This window comes from Triticum dicoccoides, chromosome 2A (genome assembly GCF_002162155.2).
Source record: "Triticum dicoccoides isolate Atlit2015 ecotype Zavitan chromosome 2A, WEW_v2.0, whole genome shotgun sequence".
NCBI lineage: Eukaryota > Viridiplantae > Streptophyta > Magnoliopsida > Poales > Poaceae > Triticum > Triticum dicoccoides.
In genome coordinates this window covers 58,529,714-58,543,611 of record NC_041382.1, presented here as the reverse complement: position 1 = coordinate 58,543,611, position 13,898 = coordinate 58,529,714, and the positions used below count along the sequence as shown (strand labels likewise).

Below are 13,898 nucleotides of genomic sequence, written 5' to 3'. Positions count from 1 at the left end.
TGGCGGCGGCGGCGGTTTAGGGTTTTTAGGCGGAAGCGGACATAACCTAGCGTGATACCATGTAAGACAATAGACTTTGGGGGAAACCGGCACAACCCTATAGGGGTGGCCTATCACATATATATATAATGAGATGGTATACAACGTTACAATATACACATGTAAATACAGTCTAACAGGTACCTAGCTAGCTAGTGGTAAGGATCGACGCAACGTGTGCACCGGCCGGCCAGAGCCGTGCATGCATCCCGAGATGACCGATCACGCCGATCGCCGGCAGTGGCTCCACAGGTCGCTGCCCGGCCGGTAGCCACCACGCGCGCGCAGATCAAAATCAAATCCAGGCTCGATCCATAGTTGACCGCGGGGCCGGCCGGCCTCGGCGAGCCGCACCGTACGGAGGAGCTCGATCTCGCCCTAGTCCGGTGGCAAGCTAGCTACGTTTCCCAGGTCAGCCCTCCCCGTGCCATGGCTCGCAGGGAAGGAGCAGCTAGCGCGGTGTTGACGAAATAGACGAGGAACCCGTCGTTGTAGGAGCGACGACGACGACGTCGGTCCCGCGGAAGTTGGCCGGCTGTCGCGGCCGTGCATATGGACGCGCCACCGAGGCGATTTGGACATGCCGAGGACGAAACGGGAGGCGGACGGAGCCTTTCACGTCGACAAGGAGGCCGGACAGCCGTCGCCTCGCTACCGGCCAGGCCTCGCCGTCGACGAGAGCGATGCACGCGCGCGCTAAGTCCAAACGAAAGAAACGGACCATCTCCCGTTTTGGTTGGTCGCCTCGTCTCCATCGCTTCATCTTGATCGACTGAGCTAACATCTACTACTACTTCTACTAGCTGGTGTTGGTCGCAAAGTAGGACAAACTCAACTCACGTAGACAGCAAGGGGAACACCACCCAACAAGGCAGCAGCGAAATGAGAATCCAATGAATATACAAAGGGATACGGCGATCACAGGTGACACCACAGAATCAGTTGGGAAAATATCTCCAAAACGTTTGGGCCATGCATACGTGTAGTATACGTAGCAGGTCGATCTATAAACATAGTAGTTGGACCAACCGCGTGCTTGCACGTGTTTACAAAATCCTTCATTATACAAACCGAAAAACACTATGATAACCGTGCCTCAATCAAGAAAAGAACACTGTATATATATGTTCGATTGATGATCTACAATACCAAAACGTGCAGATACTAAATCGACGACGATATTACGTACTGAGGAAATCTCTGATTGTGGATTCCTACGTATTTATTAGAACATACGCCTAACTGAGAGGCGATGACTACGCAGCCGATGGCGCAGGGAAGGACTTGACGGCGACGACCTCGGCGAGGGCAGCACGCAGCGGGTCGGCGGCCTCGTCGGCTGCAGGCTTGTAGTTGAGGCTCTCATCGTCGTAGATGGCCCACCATTTCTTGACCAGCATCTTGATGTCCTCCCTGTCCATGTTGGCCTCCTCGCCGGTGTACCTCCACGGCTTCGAACCCTGCATGCCATGGAAGCATCGATCAGCATCGAGCGAGATGAGAATCATAATATCGTGTTATATGACAAAGATGTGAAGCAACGACGTACCGCGGCGCAGTAGTGGACGACCTTGACCTTGTGGAGCTGGACGTTCTCGGGGTGCCTCCAGAGCATGGCGAGCACGAGGTTGTAGACGGGCGGGATGGGCGTGTACACGTCCCGGAAGAACATGTTCAGAAAGTCCTGCTCGGCGAACGGGGTGGGGTCGGTGACTACGAGCTTCTGAATCAGGGCCTCGGCGGTGGCCATGCTGGGCTCGTGCACGAACATGCCGGCGTTGAAGTAGAGCGGCGGCGGGGGCACGCCGAGCTCACGCTCCGGCCACACCACCCTGTCCGGGCACTGCTGGCAGTAGCCCATCTCGTACTGCCGCGTGTGGCTCCACGTCTTCTCGCAGAAGCAGTCCTTGACGGCGTAGAAGCGGCCCATCTCGAGGTCGAAGAGGTGGTCGATGTTGTCGTACACCTGGATGTCGGCGTCCAGGTACACCATCCGCTCGTACTCCACGAACTGCATAGTACATACACCACAGACCTCATCGTCGTCAGCATCAAGCCAAGGATGAAAATGAAGAGACGATGGATCAAGCTAGCAATAAGTAGGTGATGTACGTACCTCCCAGATGCGGAGCTTGGAGTAGTTGATGACGTAGTATGCCATGGCGAACTGCGTCTGGCTCTCCGGCGGGTACACGGGCACGATCTCGCGGACGACGCAGCCCTGGGCGAGCAGCTTCTGGCGGTGGTCCTCGGGGACGTCGGGGAGCACGGCCACCACGAGCGGGTAGGCCGACTTGACGGCGCGGAGGCCCTTGGCCAGCCCCACCACGCCCTTCCAGTAGTCGCCGGAGCCGGCGAGGAAGGTCACGTACGCCGCCTTCTTGGGCTCGTCCTCCGCGATCCGCTTGAGCATGGGCGCCATTGCTCGCTCGGTCTCTCTTGTCTTGCTTCAAATCAAAGGATGGATGGGATGTGTTTGATGTGTGTTGTGGACTCGTGCGTGCTTGTTCGATGGATGCTTGGTGGTGGAGCTGGCCGGTGTTTATATAGGCAATGGGGGCGTGGGTGGGTCGAGGCGTCGAGCAGATCAGGCCACGAAATGGGAAGCGTAAAAAAAGGGAGCCTGGATATTGGAATGTCTGAGAAGGACTTTCCTAGCTATGTCTTCTTTACCGCCCCTTCATTTCGTTTTTACTCTTGGGTGGATACTTTTCGAAGATCCCCCTATCTCTTATCTGAGATAATGTAAGCATGTTGTATGGTAACTGACGATCTTAATTAGAGACGGTAAGAAGTGATTTGGGCGTGATATTAAATCACCGTCCATTTTTTTTACCATGGTCTATGATTTGTCAACGGATGGTGGCATATTCTATTTTGACTTTGGTATATGCTAGCACTGTATTAAATGCCATGTACCACTAGACGGGAAACAGATAATCAAGCGGTTTATACTAGTATATATCCAATCCGGATCACGTTCACCGACCCATTCCAAAATTCCATTCCAATTGGAGCGGGAGGTATGTCGTCGGTTTTAGGAGGGGTGAAATTTCCAACCGACCTCGCGATGGAGACGCGCGCGTCCGGTGAAATGTACCCCGTATTTCTTCCCACGCCTTCATGTGCTGTCAAATCAACCGGCATCCATCGCAATAAAATGTCTCCGGCTCTCCGCGACAGCCGGGCGATGGACGTAACCTTGGCCGGTCGAGCTAGCCTTCAGGCATGGTCCATGCACAGGAAACCATGTGGATGGAGCCATCGACGGACGGCGAGACAATTTAATCAGCACATGGCGCGGTCAAATGAGCCAATGACATGGTGTGTTATAAGTTCACAAAGGATAATGTAACCATGATCAGAGGAACTCGTACACTATTATCCAGTGTAAAGTAGTGCAGTATGGTGGTACTGGTGCGTACGTGTAACGATGTAGGGTGAGGGTACGTGGGCTGGGCATGCCCCGCCTGCCTTCGTGGAAGAAGAATCGGACCAGATCCCAGCTAACTCCTTTGGACGCACTCAACTGGCAGCTAGTAGTCCCTCCGTTCGGAATTGCTTGTCTCAAAAATAGATGTATCTAGAATTAAAATACATCTAAATACATTCATTTCTGTGACAAGTAATATCAAACGGAGGGAGTAGTAGGTAACGTACTGGTCAGCTCATGGCCGGTGCGGCAGTTGGCGTCGGCACTGTTCCCCGGATAACGTACGTGGTGTGTGCGACCGGTTAATTAATTACTAGCAAGTGCAACCACACCGCGAAGAGGCCGACGCGGCAGCAAGCAAAGAGACGTGTTTGTTTTCTCCCGTCGACGCCACGTCGCCCTCCGTCGAGTTGCGATCGGCCGAGCGGTTTTTTCGTCGTCATCAGTGAATGAAAGAGAGGGAAAATGGCGGGTGTCCGGCGAGCGAGATTTGGACGGCGAAAGCGCAGTCCACCACGTGTTTGGCACTTGGAAACGAAGATGGTTTAGCAGTAGCAGGTAGGCAGGCTGGGCTGAGCTCGTCTGGTTTGTTCGTTGGTTCCTTTGCAGGGGCAGCTGACAGCTCTCTCGTCGCCGGTCGCCTATGGGTATAGATAAATCTTGGGCGTGGCCGGCGCGGCCCTTGCGCGTGTGCCGCCCTATCCATGGAGGTAGAGGTTTTTTTTTTTTTTTGGAGAATCATGGAGGTGGAGGTGGTATTCATACTGATCGGCCATTTGGAGACGAGCCAGACCGCGCGCGTACCCTCCGCAGCAGCATGCTGTGGTTCAATTCGCGCGTCCAGTACCGGCCCGGCCCAGCCCATCTTTCCTCCCCCTGAGGACTGACAGGCCTGGCCCGTCTACACAGACATACAGGCCCGCTGCTCACATTCTGAATTTCTGATGCTTATACAGAAACTTGCAACGACGGTCGAGAGTGCACAGAGTATACTGAATGATAACCCAGGAAGGCCAGATTTTCCAGCTCCACATATCCCAACTTTGCGTTGGTGAAGCGTGAGCGAGAGAAACCTCGGGGAGCTCCTCCACAGACAGCAGCCATCTGCGATTGACCTGGGAAGAAAGCTGTCATGTGACCCGTAACAAAGCTAATGGGGAAAACAGGAGGTACTTGAAATTACAGATACCCCTAAACATCGGTCTGATAAGCCCAGCAACAACAGCTTCTGAAATGCAGCAGCATATTCTTGGGTCTGGTGCACCGCGAAATGTCTCTCACTCCTAAATCCTGCAACGATGTCATTTTCTCTTAATTTTTAGTCGTTTCTACGTGCCATGCAAAAAATATATTCATTGCAGTATTACACTATTTTAGTGTGTGTACCTCTGGGGAGAATGGCTTGATGGCTGCCTGCACCAGTTTCTGCGGCAGAAATTACTCTTCTGTAGTCAGGTGGCTCAGCCCGATGCTTGATTTTGCTGGCTGGAGACTTCATCAGATTGGCTTGAAGAAGCTTTCGCCAGCTGACTAGCAGGGGCAGGAGAAGCCGTGGCCACCCTGTATTCAATGTCAATACTCCTGCTAATTTTGGAAGCTAGGCTAGACCCTGTTGGTGTTCTTGAAGCATCGCATGTAGCAGTAGGGCTTGAGAAATTAACATGCTGCATTTGATGCGCTAGGACTGCATACTGGCTCTTCTTCTGTTCTAGGACTAGTTGATAGACCTTTCAGATCAACACATATTCTGCACTTCGGATATCCCGCTGGGCGCTGGCTTGTCAAGGTCCTGGGCTCCTGCCAGGCATCAAAGCCGCAATCGATGTCGGCATCGATAACTGATCCAGATAATTCTGTGCTTCTACTGAATGAAGTCCATCTTCTTCTGCTGCATAGAAATAGATTGGCAAAGACTACATCGTACTGTCTCCACTGCTAGACTGCAGCTGGTTCTCCCTCTAGAGCTGCAACAAGAGCATTCAGCAGATAAATGGTTTGGCGAGCATTGGCAACTGACAGCAGATAAATGAAGATCATAAAAGCATGAAAAGCATTCGCGATCCACTGAATGGTGAATCATAATCTTGATCCATCTTCTTATACATTGCGAAATAGCATTCACCTCCCGTGCTGCACCGACCATTCTAATTCTTGTCTAAAACATTGGAGCCAAGAGTATAAGTAATAGTTAAGTTCTTTGAGAGAACTAACAAATAATACAGGCCTGAATGAAGTACCTTAATTGCACTTGTGAGCACTCCATTTTTTCCACAGGTATCCAGCCATATATGTTCCTTCTGACCACTCTTGCAGTTGTGAAGGTTCGTCCATGTCTGAGAGCTGCTTCTGCAGTTGTGAGCAATAACTTGTCATGTGATATTGATGTCTTGGACGGCTGATCTCTGTAAGCTCAACAGCACATTGTCCATGGGCAGCCAGTCCAGGGTAGCGACATTTACAGCATCTGCAAAGTTGAAGCCACAGATGAACCCAGAATGGTAAGCTCATGGTAATGTCCGAACAAACTCGCCTGAATTCTGAACAACACAGTAAACAGGAACTCCTTATGATTTTAGAACAGAAGGGGACAAACTGTGTGACCCGTACAGAGAAACTCAGAATGAAAATGGATGAAAGTGCAAATATATTTGCATAATGAAGGGCGATAATGATTCCTCATGTTGACGATTATGCTGCATGTTTGCGGAAATTAGCAATAAGACAGCTCTAATAGGAAATCTGACAACTAATCTAACTATAAATCCTGAAAAATTATGATAAAAAAGCAGTCAAAGATACATGAGCATTGGAAAATTGACAAAAAAAATATTAAGGAACATGAAACAACACAATAGAAATTAAGATTCAGGGAGAAAACCCTGACTGATTTGATTCATTTGTATGTTTATGAGATGATGCTGTACAACAGACACAACATCATTTGGCTGTCAACACTACCACAAAACCCTCCTTGTCAGCAGCTACTACAGGTCTATTCCAGTATCAAAACTGAGAAGAAAAAAGAGAGGCAAAATCCTCAACCTCCGCCGGGGACAAAATTTGATTTTGAATTCTACATTGTTCAATGCCGGAGACGAAGACAACGAGGCTGCTCACGTATGCTGCAGTGACAGCAGCAGAATGCACTCCAGGTTGTGCATCCAGCATCGGCCCAGCCTCCCTGACAGACAGGCCTGGCCTGTCTAGACATACACGCCTGCCGCTCACATTCAGAAACTTGCACCGACAGCCGAGAGTTACTGAATAATAAAGCAACAACGCCAGATTTTCCAGCTCTATGTTGCTTCTCTCGCATCATCCCAACTTTGCAATTGTAAACGTGAGCAAGAGAAACCGCAGGAAGCTCCTCCACAGACCACAGCCACCTGTGATTGATCTGGGACATGTGACCCCCAATAAAGCAAATGGGGTCAAAAGACTGACAATAGGAGAGGGATTTAGAATTACAAATAGCCTAAACAATGGTCCGAGAAGTCCAGCATCAACAACTTGTGAGATGTAGCAGCATATTTTTGTTTGATCTGGTGTGCCGTGGAATGTCACTCGACCTCTAAACTGAAAACATATCACTTTCTCTTAATTTTAACACTTTTACAGGCCATGGAAAATACTCACTACACCATTCAGTGTGTGTACCTTTTGGGAAGATAGCTTGATGACTGCACCAATTTTCACCACATATTACTCTTCCATAGTCAAGTGGCTCGGCCTGATGCTTGATTTTGCTAGCTGGAGGCTTCATCAGATTGGCTTGAAGAAGGTTCAGCTAGTTGCCTAACCTGGGCACGCAAAGCCTTGGCCCCACTATGTTCAGCCAACACCAAACAGTTTCTTAGTATCCGAGAAGGACATGGAAACTCAGATGAATGGCTCAAGGGTTGTGTGCACCGGGAATTCGCACTAGCTGCGTCACTTGTCCCCAGGGACTCGCAGTCCAAGACCATCTTGTCCTTGCTAAGTTTTTTCCTAGAGCACTGCATGTAGAGCTCAATAAATTAACATGCTGCATCTGATGTGCTAGAACTGCATCCTAGCTCTTCTTTTATTCTAGGACTACTTGATGGACCTTCTACGTTCAGATCAACACATTTATTCGACACTTCAGATATCCCCCCGGGCACTGGCTTGTCAAGGTCCTCGCAGACATCAAGGCTGCAAACGATGTTGACATCAGTAACTGATCCAGATAATTCTCTGCCTTTACTGAAGTCCATATTCTTCTGATGCATACAAATAGATTGCCACCTTAATTGCACTTGTGAGCATTCCATTTTTTCCACAGGTACCCAACTATATATATTCCTTCTGCCCACTCTTGCAGTTGTGAAGGTTCATCCAGATCTGTCTGTGAGCTGCTTGTGAAGTTGCAGGTGATAACTTGTCATGTGATATTATGTCTTGCGCCGCTGATCTCTGATCTCTAGCATTGTCCGACATTTACGGCCTCTGCAAAGCTGAAGCCACAGTTGAACCCAGAATGGCAAGCTCGTGATAATGTCAGAACGAACTAGCCTGGATTCTCAACAACGTGATAAAAAGAAATTCCTTCTCATTTTAGAACAGAAGGAGATAACTGTGTAACATGTACAGATAAATTCAGAATGAAAAAGAAGGTGCAAATATATTTGCATAATGCAGGAGGAGAATGATTCTGACAATTATGCTGCATGTTTGCAGAGATTAGCAATAAGACAGCTCTACCAAAATAGTTTATCCGACTAATGATCCATAAATCCTAAAAAAATGATTAAAAAGCAGGCAAAGATACATGATCATTGGAAAATCAACAAAAAAATATTAAGGATGACACACATAGTAGATATTTAAGATTGATGAGGAAAACCCTGACTGATTTGATTCATTTGTATGTTTATGGGATGATACTGTACAACAGATACAACATCGATTGGCTGTCAACCCTACCACAAAACTCTCCGTGTCAGCAGCTACTGCAGGTCTATTCCAGTATCAAAACTGAGAAATAAAAAAGAAAAGGAGGCAAAATCCTCAATCTCCACAGGGGGACAAAATCTGATTTTGAATTCTACATTGTTTCAGTGCCGAAGACGAAGACAAGCACAGCTTGAGAAACCTTCAAACATCTGGCATCATCTGGTTCCAGGATCTCAACAGTTTTGAAAGCTCCGCAACATGAGAGGCCAGAAGGCTTGCACCTTTGTCACCTAAGTGATGCTTAGCTCCTCTTGCCTTTTGACTCAACCCCAACTGTCTGTCCTGGGTTCCTCGAGAAAGCGCCATATGATCATGATGTGGCCTGCAGGTGCTGGTGTCTGGACAGCAGCACTCTTTCCACTCAGAAATATGCTAGCCCATCGTGTACAAAAACTCATCGACTGACACTAGGGTTCCGCATGATTCATTTTATTTCTTGCAGCCCATCAGCAGCAGAGGAAAGTACACAACTACGCATCATTTGCTCACTCGGTAGCTGAAGGATCTGTATCACGACCACCATCAGCAACGAGCACTCAGCAAGTTCCTCCTGAATCGGCTCCAGTTGGACAGCTCTCCAACGTCGTTTGCACATGAAAAACAAATGGCCCCATCTTCGAAAAACATGTTGCATACCACACATCTAATGTGATGGAATAGGCAACTGCTATGACAAAATGACCACAGGAATGATAGACTTTCGACCGGCAAATCTAGTTTCCAATCCTCTTCCCAGGCCCTTCCTCTAGTACTGCCACCGTGTTATATGTACCACGGTAAGCAACTCTGCTGAATGCCCCAAAGGTACCAACCTGTCATCGGAGGATATAAGACTATTTTCTCAAGACACTTCATTGCCACACTCTTCACTCTTGAAGTATTCACTATTCAGACCCAGGAGCCCTTAGGGATATAGATGAAATCATTGCAACTGCCTACAGAACTGAATATAGCCTGTTCACGTGCAGAGAAGTTTGTATCATGGAAAGTCAGAAACAAGCTCTTGTTCCTGCCCTGCAATCATAGCCTGCATTCAGAACAAAAGGATATGGAAGGAAAAACAGGCGACTGGACTAAGAACATGGAAATGCAAGATGTTAGTTCATTTTGGTACAGGCGGCAAAAATAGGGACAAATCAACAGCAGTCACATGCAATGCAGAAGTACTGTCTATGCAGTTGGCATCGTGATGTTAAGTGCAGCTTCAAGTAGCTAAACTACAATGATCATGAAACACTGGAGTGTGGATTCAAACTATAGCATAGGAGTTATATATAGCACATATGTGATGCACCTGATCCATGTTTTAAAGCTTCAGACTTATATTCTTCTAAACCTAGCTGCTAATAACATATGTGATGCACCTGATGTTGCAACTTCCACAACAGAAAATCTAGGTATTGATAGAAGTAGTTTGTTTTGTTATATAGTGATGAGGTATTTAGATCAGAGTTACAACTTGATGGTTTTATGGTGGAAAAGTTCTCTTTTGCTGTATACAATTGAAGTCGAATGAAAAGCAGTGCCAGAAGTCATATGCACCTCAGGATTATATTGTATGCTGAAGGCAGCAGCCTTGCAGACTTTCTCATAAGAAAGTTCAGAACTCAGGACCAACATTAAACTTGTTGTAGAAGCATTGGAGACCACACCTGTGATTTTTAGAGAAGTGTTATACAGTGTATTAAACAAATATGCATGTACGAGAGATCCGAAAAAATTAGGCATGAACCAACTTAAATCAAACAAGAAGTTATAAAGTCATCACTACCTTACATTGCTTTTGGCAATGTTTATCAGGTGTATGTCTTCAGCTAGAATCTGAAAAGATCCTTAGCTATTATAACAAGGATTATATTGGCTCTCCAGCTCTAAAAAGATCTTAGACTGTCCACTTGTTCAACAGGATTGCCTTTGCTTCACAATTACTCCCTCCGTTCCAAATTAAGTGTTGTGATTATAGTTCAAATTTGTACTAAAACCACAACACTTATTTTGAAACGGAGGGAGTAAATGTCTGTTGTGTACTCCCACCGTTTTGAACTAAAACCATGACGAGTAATTTGGAACGGAGGGAGTACATCTCAAAGGCTAGCACAATGCCCATAAATCAGAAGGTCAAAAGGAGGATTACCTTGTCCATTGCTACTTTCATGTGTCTGCCATGGTCTGGACGTCTGGTCCAGCTATGCATAAAGGGAGGAGGGCATCCATGTTGTATGTAACTGCAAAGTGATGCTCTTAGAATCAACTACTGACGCTCTTAAGGTAGGTGCGCGGAGGTGGCAGAGGCAGGACAGCTTCGAGTGGCTAAACCTCTCCAAGAACTTGGCTGCTACTTGTTCTCAAATTTCAGCACACTTATCAACCTTTCGGAAACTTCTCTGTCGAGAATGATACCATTTTCCATCATATATTCCCATACCTCATAAGCTAGTGTAGATCTTCCCTCGTCCAGGAGGCCGTTGATCAAATACTTGAATGTCAAGCTATCTGGTTCTACTCCCTTTGTCCTCATATCCTTGAAGAGATCAAGAGCTTCCATTGCTCTTGAATTTTTTCCAAGCCAATATATGAGTGTATTATAAGTAACAGTGTCAGGTAAGATTTCCTTCTGAATCATATGCAAGAATATTTTCTGAGCACGTTTGAGATCACCAACCTTGCACAGGTTATGAAGCATAATATTGTACAGATTAACATTAGGGTCAATCTGAGCCTTCAGCATCTGCTCAAAAAGTTCTTCAGCTAGATTATAGTATCCTATACTGAAAAGACCATTGATCAGAGTCCCATATGTCACAGCGTCAGCTTGCATTCCCTTATAATCCATTTCCTTGAACAGGTCCAGTGCAGATTTTACCTTTTTGGCCTTGCAAAATGCATCAATCAATATGTTACAGGATACAATATCACAGAACCCACCAACTTCCATATGATCAGAAACAAAAGCAAATGCCTTGTCCAGTTGATGAGTTTTGCAGAGCCCTTTCAACAACTGATTATAGCTGTATCGGTCAGGATTTACACCGCTTGTTTCCATCTTTGTTATCAATTTTTCAGCTTTCTCTATCATACCTATAGTGCAGTAATGATTCAAGAGGATATTATATGTAACAACATCTGGCTCACATCCGTTTGCCCGCATGAATGATATGATGGTATAGGCTTTATCAATGCTCCCAGCTCTCCAGAAGCCACTTATTAGGGCGTTGTATATTGAGACACTCAGTTCTATGTTCAGACTTAACATCCTTGATGCCAGTTCAAAAGCCTCTTCAACCTTGCTATTCTTGCACAGCCCAAAGATCAGTGCACCACAGGCAACAACATCTGGTTTAAGGCCCATCTTCACCATTTCTTCCCAAAGTCCAACTGCTTCTGAGAGCCTCTTATTGTTACATAAGCAGCCAACAACTGTTGTATAAGTCACAACATCTGGGCTGGTTCCTTTCCCCCGCATCTTCTCTACCATCTGCAGTGCATCATGTAATCTGTTCTGTTTACACAAATAATCAATGTATATATTACAAGCCCAAATATCTGGAGAACAGCCAAATCTATCCATATCAGCCAGAAGCTCCTCTACAAGCTCAATCCTATTTGATTGACACAATGCAGAGATCCACCTTGAGTAAGTGAATGGAGTCAGACAAAAACCTTTAGAGAGCGCCATGCCATAATACTTCTCCACCAAATCAAAGCAACAGTTCTTAATTAGAACACCTATGTACCTATTGTAATCGATACCAAACTCACGGCAACCTGACATGACCATCTCATCAAATGTCTCTATGACCGAATCAAACTTGCCAGCTCGGACATAGCCGGACAAAAGGATCCGATATAACGATCGATGAAGTGCCACCCCTTGGCTCCTCACTGTCCCCAGGAACTCCGACAACAGAGCAAAATTTCCATCTACAAACAGCAAGCTCACAATGTACGCTATTGCGAACTGGCTATGATCGAATCCTGGACGGGACTCCGCCCACCAGTAAAACCGCACCGCTGTCTCCGAGTCCGACAAGCCCCGGACCACCAAGTTGACAACAAAAGGATCCAGCTCGACGTCGAGCCTCTCCAGCTCCACCGACTCCGGACACATACCGGATTCAAGTGCCCGCAAGATGACACGGCTGATGTCCATCCGGACTGGCCGGAAAAGATCTGACAGCCGGCCGAGAGAATTGCGGGCAGCGTCATCGCTGTCGCTGCTGAATCGTGCCCGCCTCGATGAAAGTATCCAAGAAACGGTGTGGAGGATGCAGATCCTGCTGATATTAGACAACCCAGACGGTCGTCTGGCCAAGAACATAACAGAACTCCCTCAGGGGAACGATGTCGAACACCTGGTGCGCCACTGGCCGGAGGCGACGCGGATGAAAGGACGCCGGATGCGGCGCCACCGCGGTGCCGGGGTGGATGCGTAGCGAACCCGCGCACCGAGAAGGAACGCGGGGTGCCGAGCCAGTGAGGATGCGCCGCCGTGAGCGCTGGCTCGGCGCCGGCAGCCTCGAGCTGGATTAGATGCCCAGCTGCTGATTGGTAGGGAGGGATGGGAGATGCTGTGGAAGGGGGTGGGGGTGGGGGCGGGGGGAGATGCGGAGAGCAGGGGAGCGGCGGTAAATGGTAAGCGGTGGGTGGCCGCCGGGAAGACGGCGCGGCGGCGGCGGCGAGGCAGTGCCTCACTCGAGTCTAGAGGGGAGGAGGAGAGAAAGGGCGGTCGATTGACCTGTCCATTCGTTGGATCATAGCCCAGTCGATGTACTGACCTGTGGTGCACGGCCCAACTATTTTGTTTGTTTATCGGCCCATCTGCAGTAGGTACGGTCGCGCGGATCCAATGAACACAATCGGCCTGTTTGGTTCAGTGGATTTTCTTTTGGGCCCTGATAAGTGTCACGTGTGTGGCACTTATCTTTTGAGTTTCCTTTTTAGAGAGATAGCTTTTTTTGAAAGAGTTCAGCAGAATCGGCCGAAATCACTAATTAAGAAGTACTAGGTCATCCCACCTCTCCCAGGTTGCGAAATGTGTCGCACGTGCACCACTTGTTGCAACCTGCGAGCTTTTCCTTTTTTTGTAGATTCGTTTATTCCAAACATTTTATCTCTTAAACCGTGCGTCCAAATCTCGAATCATTTTCACCATTAGATTTTTTGTGTCAAGATTTTTAAAACTAGCTCTCATGTTGATAGATTTTGACAAAATTTTATTCATGAAAAAAGTGAATGAAGGAAACCGAACTGGAAACACGTTTTTTCCCTTTTCGAGAGATACGACCGTGCCTCTTGTGGTAGCAAATATGTGCCTCCACGAGAAGTAAATCCGTGCCTCTCGTGACAAAAAAAATACATTTTTTCCTTTTACGAGACGCATGGCCCTGCCTCTTGCGGAAGAAAATCCGTGTCTCCACGCGAAGTAAATCCATGCCCCTTGTGGAAAAAAACG

The 13,898-nt window shown here is 47.5% G+C and overlaps 2 protein-coding genes and 1 pseudogene across 3 annotated transcripts; all 3 read right to left on the bottom strand.

The window, feature by feature from the left end:
* Positions 1-981: 981 nt before the first annotated feature.
* On the bottom strand, positions 982-2,566 carry LOC119353205 (galactinol synthase 2-like). Its single transcript, XM_037619798.1, has 3 exons — positions 2,156-2,566; positions 1,589-2,050; positions 982-1,499 (listed from the first exon to the last, which is right to left on the bottom strand). Exons 1-3 carry the CDS (start codon positions 2,459-2,461, stop codon positions 1,296-1,298), a joined length of 972 nt encoding a protein of 323 aa, XP_037475695.1. The 5' UTR covers positions 2,462-2,566; the 3' UTR covers positions 982-1,295.
* A 2,562-nt stretch (positions 2,567-5,128) lies between these two features.
* Positions 5,129-7,707, bottom strand: LOC119357585 (annotated as a pseudogene).
* A 602-nt stretch (positions 7,708-8,309) lies between these two features.
* LOC119353203 (pentatricopeptide repeat-containing protein At1g13040, mitochondrial-like) lies at positions 8,310-13,161 on the bottom strand. Of its 2 annotated transcripts, XM_037619796.1 has the most exons (3): positions 10,581-13,161; positions 9,989-10,098; positions 8,310-9,460 (listed from the first exon to the last, which is right to left on the bottom strand). In XM_037619796.1, exon 1 carries the CDS (start codon positions 12,762-12,764, stop codon positions 10,782-10,784), a length of 1,983 nt encoding a protein of 660 aa, XP_037475693.1. In that variant the 5' UTR covers positions 12,765-13,161; the 3' UTR covers positions 8,310-9,460; positions 9,989-10,098; positions 10,581-10,781. The 2 variants fall into 2 exon arrangements, with proteins under 2 accessions (XP_037475693.1, XP_037475694.1); XM_037619797.1 differs by lacking the exons at positions 8,310-9,460; positions 9,989-10,098 and having other exon boundaries at positions 10,948-10,995; positions 11,109-13,161.
* Between the last annotated feature and the right edge of the window lie 737 nt (positions 13,162-13,898).

Coding starts and splice junctions, on each gene's coding strand:
- LOC119353205 (XM_037619798.1), bottom strand. CDS start 2,461: ATGGCGCCCATGCTCAAGCGGATCGCGGAGGACGAGCCCAAGAAGGCG. Junction 2,051..2,155: donor CCAAGCTCCGCATCTGGGAG/GTACGTACATCA, acceptor TGTACTATGCAG/TTCGTGGAGTACGAGCGGAT. Junction 1,500..1,588: donor TCGTCCACTACTGCGCCGCG/GTACGTCGTTGC, acceptor CATGGCATGCAG/GGTTCGAAGCCGTGGAGGTA.
- LOC119353203 (XM_037619796.1), bottom strand. CDS start 12,764: ATGTTCTTGGCCAGACGACCGTCTGGGTTGTCTAATATCAGCAGGATC.